Below are 12,121 nucleotides of genomic sequence, written 5' to 3'. Positions count from 1 at the left end.
ACTTTTCTTATTCCTAGCCTCTTCTCTCCATGTGAATTTGTGCACATTTTTATGTTGGAACATGGTGTTAGTAATAACCAGTCCATGTCCTGAGCAGAAATCCAACAGATATTTGCCATTATTATTAGCTTTGCTCTTTTCTCCAAATTTTCCCAAAATATTTTTGTATGTCTCACAATCATTTCCTACTCTGCTATTTAGATCCCCAACAAGGACCAACTTTTCCTTTTTCATTGTGTCAGTTGCTTTTTCTAAAGCCTCAAAAAATTCCTCCACTTCTACCTTAGTAGAACCTTCTGTGGGACCATAAGCACAAATAAGTCTCATTGTCCAGTTCCCCATTCTCATATTTGCCCACATTACTCTACTTGAGACTGACTGCCATTCAAGAAGATTAGCCTCGTATTTTGTGTTGAATACTATGGCTACTCCTTCTTTTCCTTGATTGTCATTGCCTGAATATAACATTTTGTATTTATTGCTCAGAAAGATCCTACCAGTTTTTGTCTTTTTTGTTTCAGTTATCCCTATTATGTCGATCTGGTACTTATCTAATTCCTCAGCTAGCTCCATTTCTTTGCCATTCAGGCTTCTTACGTTGATAGTACCGATCTTTAACTCTGGTGATGTTGAGTTGGGGTTTGTTTTCAGATTTGTTCCAGTAGCTGACTTTTCGCTGTTCGCCCTGGTTCCCTGGCGAAAACAATGGGGGCCTTGTTTAACCGGGCGACGCCCCAGCCGGCATGAAATTTTGTCATGTTGTACCATCATTTTTTATTTTGGTTTAACCAATAAGAATACAATTTGGTCGGCTAAATCCCAAATTGCCAGCCCATCCTCGTTCGTTCAGTATCAAAGTAGATACCCAACAGGGTGCACCACGAGAAGGTGAGGATTGGACATTAGGTCAGAAGCCCTGGTCGGTTCTCCGCATTCCTTTAAAGGCTATGTGGAGGTCTCCTCTCAGTTATACAGCTTTGACCCTGTTCATTATATTCGTCTAAATTAGAGAACAGATCAGCAACTTCTAAGACCTACCTGTTGACTTTAATTCAATTACAATATTATTGGTATTTTGTTGTCAAATTAAACACGAACTTTCTTAATATTGCAAAAATTACTTTTATTTTAAAAAATAATATAAAACAAACACTAAGTCATATAAGCTATACAACGTACAAAATCCAATTGTCTATTAGAGTCGTAATTTTGTACAATATTTGAAATACATGGCTTTAACAAAATGTACCTACGACGTCCTGGATTTCGTTGACCAGTTAAATGCTGCAAATAGTTTCTATGTTGTAAAGATAATTCTTTATCCAAAAATTTCCAAACAGTTGGATGGGAACACTGAAAGAGTGACTGAAGTCCATAGTGCCATCCTTCGTGGGCTGTAGAGTGTCTATGGTTCCAAGTAGAAATATTGAATAGAGGTTGTCTATAAGTGCTGTTCCTGAGCTGTCAACCTCGAATATATGTACGTTCGAAGTAAACGAGAACTTGCTCGATTTGTTCATTATATTCGTCTAAATTAGAGAACAGATCAGCAACTTCTAAAAAGGTTTCTAACACTTCTTATTCTGGTAAAAGTGCAAGTGATTGTAACATTTTAGTGTGTACTGCAAATGACTGATTGGATTCATATAGAGATTTTAGTCCACATTCATTTTCTTTGCGTATAATAGATTGTGATAAGTGGGAAAAGCAGCCACCAATTTCGATGTTTTCAAACACTGTATGGAAAGCATCCGTTGCTGCTGTTTCAAAATCGGTCAAAATTTTTCATGGTCAAGCCAGAGGAATTTTCTCCAGTAACATGTTCAGCATTTTCACTTATATTTCTTCCTTTTTCCTTGGTAGAAGAGCCAGTAGACAAGGAAAAGTGCCACCTGAATCATATTGGACATGGATACTGTATAATTGATAATATATTTCAGGAACCACTTTAAATGTACCATCTGCTAGTCAAAAATCATTAACTACAAGTTGATCTAGAAATCTTGTGACTAATTAGTATTATACGTTCTGGATCTTCTGCCCTGGAAACATGAATAATCCATTTAGAGTACTTCTCTGGTATTTGAAAATTTTTGTTATCTGGATTTGACGGAATGTTTCCGATTGTTTTAGCTTTGGATCTATTTAATCGCCTCGCCATGGAGCTCTTCTTCTTTGGTAGGCACATTTTTAATTCATCTGATACAGTCACTAAACTGTTAGCTATAATTGCACGAACATTGCACCTGGATTCGACATTTTTCTTTTCATTTGATTTGCAAGTTGATGAGCTTCAGATTCAAAAGTCCTATTAACATGACAGTGTTCTGAAGACTCACGGATAATCTTGATGTCTCTGGTATGGAGCAGCGATCGACAATGTAAAGTTCTAAACTTTGCACAACGCTAATGAATAGTTCCGATAGCAGTTTCACGGTGACGAACAAACTCAAATCCTTTGTAAATTATAATTTGACCACCTTTATTACTAATGCTGTACTCAAAATCAGCCATGGGTAAATTAAAAATTAATTTAAAAAAATTAATGATGAAATTTATTATCGGATGTAATTTTTCTTACTTGTGTATTTTTTCCTTTTAATTTTTTTCTTAGTGTATTTTTATCTATGTGTAATTTTTTCTTTGTGTAATTTCTTCCCTATGTAATTTAGTCCTCGTAATTTTTGCAGCACAATTTTATCCCGTGTAATTTTGTCCTGACACGGTTTTTAGAACATACAGCATAACAGAAAAGTAATGAGACTGAAATAAAAAAAAAAAAAGATTAATATCACTCTGGAAGGGGGGAGGGAGAGAGTGCTAGAAAAGTATAGAAGTGTGATCTTGGCAGTTCTGTCAAGAAATTTTGTCAAGATGTTTTTTTTTTCTTTGTATAACATGCCTAATATCACTTTCAGAAATTAAACAATAGATAAATATCAAGTTTTGTGCTAAGCCAAGGAAAAGTCACCTTCAAACAGACGGAATGTTATGCAAAAATGAAAAAAGAGTAATTTTTGTTTCCATACAGTTTGCATTATGAGGAAACACATGGACAACTAGATGATTATAAAGATATTCTTCTTCTTCATAAACAGCTGATAATACACCTGGTGTCCTAAAGTATTATTACTGAGGGTGATAACACCATGTTCCAACATAAAAATGTGCACAAATTCACATGGAGAGAAGAGGCTAGGAATAAGAAAAGTCTCATTGACTTATGTTATTGTTGATAGTGATGTTTTCTCCCTGGTGCAGGAAACCAGAGTGTACAGAGGATTTGAAATTGTAAGTGATCATCATTTAATCCTGAGCAGGATAAAACCGAATTTTATATTGAAAAGAAGAACATGTAAGAAAGTTATAATATGAATAAAAGTTGAGCAGCTCTCAGATGTGAACTGTAGACTAAAATACACAAAGATTATTGAAGAAAAAATGAAAGAGTTTGAGAACAGGAACCAAACCTTGGAGATTCAGTGGCAAGCCTTTAAGAAAACACTGCTTGATTCAGCCAGAGAGGCATGTGGTGAGGTTGTCTGCAAGGATAGAAAAATCAGAACTCCCTGGTGGACACAAAAAGTTAAAGAGGCAGTGAAGGAAAAGAAGAAAGCATATCAAAAGTTCCTGTCAAATAAGTCAGCTTGTGCTCTTAGAGAATATAGAGACAAATGCAAGAATGCTAAACACTGTGTAAAACTAGCTAAACAAAAGTCATGGGAGGACTTTGGCAAGAATATAGAAAATAAATATCAAGAAGGTGGCAAAATATTCTGGAGGTTGTTGAAGAAGCTTAGGAATGGAGGAAAGAGTACTGTAAAAGGAGTTAGAGATGATACAGGTGACATGAAAACTGGAATAAAAGATATCCTTGAAGTATGGAGTAATTACTTTGAAAAACTGCTAAATGAAGCAAGCAGTGATGACAGCACAGTGGTAAAAAACACTGACCAGGCATGTAGTCAGGAATACATATCCATACTTGAAGTAGAAAAAGCCATCAAAGCCTTGAAATGTGGAAAGGCAGCTGGAGTAGATGATATTCGACCAGAAATGCTGAAGTATGGTGGTATAAGAGTCTTACAGAGGCTGCACTGCATAGTTCAGAAAGCCTGGACAGAGAGACGAATTCCCGATGATTGGAGTAGAGCTCTCATAGTACCCATATATAAAAAGGGAAATACAACTGAATGTGAGAATTACAGAGGTATTTCCCTACTGAGTGTTCCTGGCAAAATCTATGCAAGTATACTTGAGAAACGGTTGAGAAGAATTGTGGAAGAAACGCTTGGTGAAGAACAAGCTGGATTCAGGCCAAACAGAGGCTGTCAGGATCAAATCTTCACTTTACGACAAATAGTCGAGAAAGCATGGGAAAAATTTTGTCGATTTGGAAAAGGCATATGAGAAGGTGCCAAGAGAGAAGCTATTCAATACGCTGCAGTTATATGGTGTCAATGGGGCATTATATCAAGCAATACTTGGTCTTTATTTGAGTTGTAAGTCAGCAGTTAGAATTGAAGGAAGTACAGGAAGATGGTTTAATGTTAAATCTAGTGTCAGACAAGGATGTACATTATCCCCTCTGTTATTTATTATCTATATAAATCACATTATGAAGGAAAGTGGTATTAAACATGATATCAAAATTGGAGATGTTAATGTCAGCTCTTTGCTTTATGTGGATGATGTTATACTTCTAAATAAATCCGCTACAAGTCTGCAAGATTCTCTGACTAAATTGAATAGCTGTTGTAATAGATATGGTATGAAGGTCAGCAATAAAAAGACAGACAATGAAAATAGGCAGAATCATTGAAAATGTCAACTGTGTTATGAATGGAGAACCTGTGGAGCAAGTAAAACATTTCAGCTACTTAGGCACGATATTTACTGAAGATGGTAAATAAAATATGGAAATAGACAACAGAATCAGCAAAGCTGGTATGGTGGGAAGTTAATTGAATAAATTCATATGGAATAAGAGAGAAATTAGTCGGAACTAAATTAGCTGTATACAAGACAGTGTTCAAACCAGTTTTAACTTATGGATCTGAGAGCTGGGTCAGAAGTAAAACACTTGACCAAAGACTAGAGACTGCAGATATGAGAGTCCTGAGAAAGATTAGAGGCATGAACAGATGGCATCAATGGCAATATCATATTAAAAATGAGGATATTAGGAAAGACCTTGACATTGTCTGCATCCAGAAATGCGTTAGCAGAGCTAATCTCAGGTGGTATGGTAACTTAAACAGAATGAGCGAGGAAAGATTAGCAAAACAAGTGTTCTCTGCCAGGTTGGCAGGAAAACGACCCAGAGGAAGACCAAGATATAGGTGGATTGATATGGTACAAAGTGCCTTAGACGATAGAAATATAAGATCTGATAATGTTGGAGTCTTGACAAGTAACAGACTGATTTGGAGGAAAATTGTAGATAGGAAGTTAGTAATGATATGATTTTTTTTTTTTTTTTTTTCTTCTCCATGTAGTACTATCATATCCTGTGGGTACATACCCTTGTGGGTACATGGCAGGAATTTGATGATGATGATAATTTGTGCTTCCAGTATAATATTCTGAGAACAAAAGCAGAATGGCAATCACCCAAGATTAAAGAAAAATGTGTTTCCTGAAATCAAAAATCAAACTCTGCTGATTGCATTCTTTTAGTTTTTTAATGTTTCTCAAATTGAAAGGAAGCCTTGATAGTTTATGATAGTCAGAAGAATGTGACAGTAGAACAAGAACTAAATCCATGACAGCAGATGAGTTTTCTAAGTCATTCAAAGCTTGCATGTCTGTCATATAACAAGTGACATTATTCTGAAGGCAAATGGGAAAGAAAATATTTTCCTTGCTTGGACAATACAAAAACTGTTAACAACACTAACTTTTTACTATTAAAAAATAACTTCTTTAACATGCTACCGGCCAAGACGTCAAGTTTATCATGGATGCGAAGTGCATCTTAAAATTTTAATACCATTGATATTACATTGAAATATATGATGGGTACGAAGCGTATGAGGATGCGTATTTGATCCATAATGGCAGGTAAGGTGGTTAATACTGTTTTGTGTTACTTATTATGGTATATACTGTATTTATATTTTATATAATGTAACAAATCTCATGTAAAAGAAACTATACCTGCTTTGTAGCTGCATCAGACAAATTACGGAGTGTCCATAAGCAATTCAAAACTAGCCTCTGACTTTGATGACCTAAATGCATTGCTAGAGCTTGCATTCCTCCTAAAAATAATTTATAATACAGATTTAAAATTACATAAATTTCTATTTGTTTATACTTATTCTTAGTCTTTATGTCAAAACCAAATAAGAACTTAAATAACAGAAGTAAAATAAATAAATATGCAAGTAATAATGAAGGTTCAGAAACAATTTTGCCAAAATTTTTCATGAGTGATGAATAAAAATGAGTAGCAACTACAAAATTTATACAAACAACCATTATGCAGTCATCGTCGTCATCAAATTCCTGACACGTATCCTCAAGAGATCTACAGAATATTATGGTAGTACTACATGAAAAACTTACATCTTTACTAACTTCCTATCAACAATTTTCCTCCAAATCAATCTGTTATCTGTCAAGATCCCAACATTATCAGACCTTATATTTCTGTCTTCTAAGACACTTTTTACTGTTTCAATCCACCTATATCTTGGTCTTCCTCTGGTCTTTTTCCTGTCAACCTGGCAGAGAATACTTGTTTTGCTAATCTTTCCTCTCTCATTCTGTTTAAGTGGCCACACCACCTTAGATTAGCTCTGCTAACACATTCCTGGATGCTAACAATGTCAAGTTCTTTCCTAATATCCTCATTTTTAATATGATATTGCCATCTGTTCATACCCCTAATCTTTCTCAGGACTCTCATGTCTCTGGTCTCTAGTCTTTTTTCAAAGGTTTTATTTCTAACCTAGCTCTCAGATCCATAAGTGAAAATTGGTTTAAACGCTGTCTTGTATACAGCTAATTTAGTGTTTTGACCAATTTCTCTCTTATTCCATATAAATTTATTCAGTTGACTTCCTACCATACTGTCTTTGTTGATTCTGTTGTCTATTTCCATATTTAATTTACCATCTTCACTAAAAATTGTGCCCAAGTAGCTGAAATGTTTTACTTGTTAAATAGGTTCTCCAGAGCTTCTGTAGCTCAGTTGGTATAGATGAAGCCTTCCCATCCATGACGTGAAAAACCTTTATCTGGTCTCTTTTGACTTTTAGCCGGTTTCATAAGGAGGTAAAGAGTTTTTCACCTGGAAACTCAGGTTTTTTGTCCCTCAGAAACAGGCAAACAGGTCCCGTGAACATACACTTCTACAGACATAAGACATTCCTGGAATAAGGAGTAACCAATCTATTCCGCAAGATATCGGTTTCAAGTGCCTCACGGTAAAGTGTGGGTCTATGTGTGAGTAAATTAGGATTAGGATAGGTTCTCCATTCACAATGCAGTTGATATTTTCAATGCTTCTGCCTAAAAATGTCCCTGTGTTGTAGTGTAAAACATCCACGCACATACATATACTGCAGGCACAAGAAACAATGTACTATATTTAGCAACAATTAGTGTAATTAGAGACAACTAGTATGAAAATTACCCTCCATAATGAAAAACAACTACCCTCCCATAGACATTATACTGCATACAGGCAAGCAAACAAAGTTTTAATGTAGTGCCAAAGTCTTTAATCTATTTCAAATTTTCAGCTGCAGAAAATACATGGTCACATCTGTTCATAATGCGCAATTTTCAACCGGCGTGCTGCGAGATTTGTGAAAACAAATTAATTGAAAGAAATAATGTCGTAATTTGTGCATTTATTTACCTTGCGTGCGTAAATCAATCAAAATTATGCCAATTGTTTTGCCAGATCATCACAAAATTAAAAGAATATATTTTTAGTGTGCCACAGAATCTTAATAATTAGTCTAGGTATGCCATATTATGAAAAATGTTGAAAATCATGTCATAATGCAGTTATTGGGTGCAGTAACCCAACAGATCTATGTAAAGCAAATAAAGATGTATATGCATATCTAACTTTACCACCCAAATGCCCACATAGATGAAATATATCAAAATGCAAGCTTTGTATCCATGTTATTTTAATAGTATATGAATATTAATATAATATTCATATACTACAGAAATGAAACTTCAATGGATATAATTATTATTGACATGTAAACACATGAAAGCCAGTTTTGGTGGTTAAATTTTCTATATAATTAAGATGGATCACAAATACTAATTTTACAAAAAAAATTTAAATAAAATCATTCAAACTAGCATGCTGTATATATTGAAAACTTTGATACACACCTGATACACACTGAGCAGGTGTGTAAAAAAACACACCTGCTCAGTGTGTATCAAGCAATTTCCTGCATAAAGTGAAATTTTCAAGATGCCACCCAGAGTGAATATGTTAAATACTCTTTTCCTTACCATTCTCCAGTGAAATAAGGACAACCTAAAGAAATTCAATGCAACAAAAAGACAGTCCTGTCTTATTTCTCACAAGGAAGATCTCAGTTTCATTTTCCTTTACCTCTGATAATACCTAGATTTACAAGCAAGATCAATTTTTGGTTGGCTAAATCCCGAATTGCCAGCCCATCCTCATTCATCCAGTATCCAGGTTGATACCTAACAGGGTACACCAAGAAAAGGTGATGAATGGACATTATGTTAGAAGCCCCAATCAGCTGTCCGGTTATATAACTGTCAAAGCTGTATAACTGGTCAAAGCTGACCAGGTTATACAGCTTTGACCCTTAAGCACCCCCAAAAAACAAGGATATAAATTTAGCCAATATAGTAAATAATAATAATGAATAAACTTTGAATATAATAACAGAAGACCTCTTCTAAAAAGCCTTTTCATTTGAAGGAACAGTTGGCACTCTTTTGCCTACCTTTTCAGGAAATCATTAGGCAGCCAGTATCCAGTTCTCACCATCAAGAATGACTGTACTCCCATGGCATGTTAGTAGATATCATACTCATGTGTCAGTTCTTTCTTTTAAACACACATGCAGTATGACCATTAGTTGAAGGAATTGACAGCTCCAATTATCACTTAGTCAAGAAACTAGCGGCTACACTCAAGGAGTTAGTAGGTCATCCCCCCTCCTACATAAAAAATACACAACACTTCATCAACAAAATTAAAAACATCACACTCAACAATGAAGATTTATTAATCAGCTTTCACATAACTGCCCTTTTTCACTAATGTCCCAATCAACATTACTATTCTTCTTATACAGAGATTTCTGCACAGTATCATGGCCCTCTTTGCCCACGTACTTTGCTCTGGGTATTTTGTGTGACAAAATAATTTCTACCTGCAAAAGGAAGGTATGCCATGCGCTCAACACTCTCCCCCCACCCCCATAGTTAACTTTTACATGGAATATTTCAAGCAATGAGCTCTAGATTCAGCAAGCCTAAAGCCCGAAAGATGGCTCAGATATGTTGATGATATTTTCACCATTTGGCTCCATGACCATGAAACATTAAATACATTCCTAAGTCACCTGAACAAACAGCACAAATGTATCCAATTCACCATCGAGATTGAAAACAATAATTCTGTTCCTTTTTCAGACACGCTTGTCACATGTTATTCCTCAGGCTGCCTTTCATTCATGGTCTACTGCAACCCTCCCCCAACACACACACAAGCCAATACATACTCAAAAATTCATACCACCATCCAAAACAAAAACATTGAGCCTTAACAATCTGCTCCAATAAGCAGGTGCTGAAGAAGGAATGTGTAATTATTATTATTTATATAGGTACTTTTTTATTATTAAATTATTAGCCAAATGTTTATTTAAAAAAATGGCTACAACAAAAAAATAGTTCACAAGATCTTCCACAATAATACCATTAAAAGCAAAAAAAGATTACAGGAATGCCATACCATACATTAGGAGACTATCAGAAAAAATTTAACACTACATACACCTTAAAGCAACCTTCAAACCTCCTGCAAAATCAAAAAGTATACTGAGCTCATTCAAAGATCCCCTTCCCTACCTTCTTGCACACCCAAGGGTTTACAAAATTTAGTGCACCTGCAACCTACCCTACACAGGGAAACAGGGTGCATCATCCCAATAAGAAAAGATTAAATAAATGCTGCATTAAATTCCTCCACTATTGACTATCAAACAAGACTATCAGCCATGCACTTCAAACATGTCACAGAATCAACTGGAAAGGCACCAAGTCCCTACACTGCACCAAAACCTGGTTTGAAAGTTCAAGGAAGTTCATGAGATGCTGAAACATCATCTGAATCTAAACAAGAATGATGGATTAATAATTCACAATCTGGAGAACCCATCTGCAACTGATATAGCATCCAGAACATGATAACAAAACCCCAACGCAAAAAAACCTTAATATAAGAGAACTGTTGTAAAGATGTGATTAATGTAGTTTTCTGCTATAAAACTTTAATTTTTATTTATTGAGATTTTTTGTATATTATTATACAAAAAGTAATAAAAAAAATAAAAAATTATTTTATTCTGTTAATTTATATTTCTGTATAATTTTTTTTATTTATTATTATTTTTTTTCACCAGAGGTCAGGATAGGGTAAACAATTAACAAAGCATTTAGGTTTATCTTACTTTTGTGTAGTGCCATGTAGCTTGTGTCCTGTGTATATGTATGTTTTCTTGATGATAACCTCAGTCCTCATAATCGAAGTACGGAGGTTAAAACTTCAAGTGTTATTTTCATAATTATAAGTAAAGTAATTTCTTCAACACGTTTTTGTCTCCATAAATTCTTCACAATGAATCATACTCATGTGTTCTAAGATAATGTTGTTGAGAGAATTATAAAGTTTTTACATGAGATAAAACTACTTGCCAGCACAAAAGACTGGCTAAGTCTATTGGCAGAGAACAAGCCCTAGAAAGAGTTTCTCTTAGTCTAGAACTAAACCAAACTTTTTTTTTTGGTTTGAACCCATACGTGAGAAGCTGGTTAATCAACTAAATTGAGTACATTAGTACTGTGTGTGAGTAGTGGGTTGGGAAAGGAGAAGCTTGTTTACATTTAATTTAAAAGTCTGCATATTGTATTCCTTGGGAAACATTGGACAGAAGACTGTTCCATGATACAACAGTAGTAAAAATGGAGGAGGAAAAGAAACTTGTTCTGTGGGTTTCGCGGTTCTGTAAAGGGATGTTGGGTAGCAGTTGCACGTGTTTCAACAGACTTAGTACCGAGTGGGGGAATTATTGATGTCATTTCAGATGAACATTTGCCATAAAGATATTTATAGAATACACATGATGCAGAAAAACCAAACGCCTGTGGGAAAGTGGGAGGAGTGAGTTGGTAAGAGATATGTTATTAATCAATCTAATTGCACTTCTCTATATTAAGTATTTTTAGGGAGCTCTTAGGGGCTCCACTCCAAATATGAGAGTATTCAATAGTGAGCAGATTGGATTTGTGATTTGTATACAGTTAACAGCTGTTCAGAGGTGAAGTAATGTCTTGAGCAAAAGAGAAATCCTAGCTTTTTTAGAAGCTGAGTAAATGTTTTTACTACAAACTTATTGTTATAGAAGTTAAGAAAAAGCTATGCAAGACTTACAAAGATATCAGATTTATTTTTAATTTATTTTTTTTAGGTTTCTGGACTTAACTGATTTTTTATTCAAGTTAATTTTTATTAGTATTTTTAAAGTACAGTCATCCCTCGATTTACATCCTTTCGAAGATACGTCCGTGATCCCATATGGGAATAAATAACATTTTCAACGTTATTTTTGAACAGGAGACACAAGCGAGCAATAGCATAAAGCATGCACAGTGGCAACAGCGCTTTTAGCAGCAACCTGGCAGTCGGCACGTCTTCAACATTTCCTCTGTTGATTTTGTGTTTGAAAAATGGGTTATTTGTGCATTAATCGTTAAATATTTCGCGATGTTTTGTGCAACATGGCACCTACACGAACAATCAAAAAACCTAGTGAAGAATCACAGAAAAAGAGGTAAGCAATTGATCTTGAAACGAAGTCGCAAGTTATAAAGCAAC

At 34.9% G+C, this 12,121-nt stretch overlaps 1 protein-coding gene across 2 annotated transcripts in view; it reads right to left on the bottom strand.

Annotated features, from left to right (window-relative positions):
* Window positions 1–12,121, bottom strand: part of arm (armadillo) — a 220,813-nt gene that overhangs the window by 97,180 nt on the left and 111,512 nt on the right. For both annotated transcript variants that reach the window (XM_090396097.1, XM_090396098.1), the window contains exon 9: window positions 6,160–6,263. In XM_090396097.1, the coding sequence (XP_090252223.1) occupies window positions 6,160–6,263 (104 nt within the window). The remainder of the gene's footprint in view (window positions 1–6,159; window positions 6,264–12,121) is intronic.

Source organism: Typopeltis vanoorti, chromosome 7 (assembly GCF_054136105.1).
Source record: "Typopeltis vanoorti isolate ZY-2024b chromosome 7, IOZ_Tvanoo_1.0, whole genome shotgun sequence".
Classification (NCBI taxonomy): domain Eukaryota; kingdom Metazoa; phylum Arthropoda; class Arachnida; order Uropygi; family Thelyphonidae; genus Typopeltis; species Typopeltis vanoorti.
This window is presented reverse-complemented; position numbering and strand designations above follow the sequence as displayed.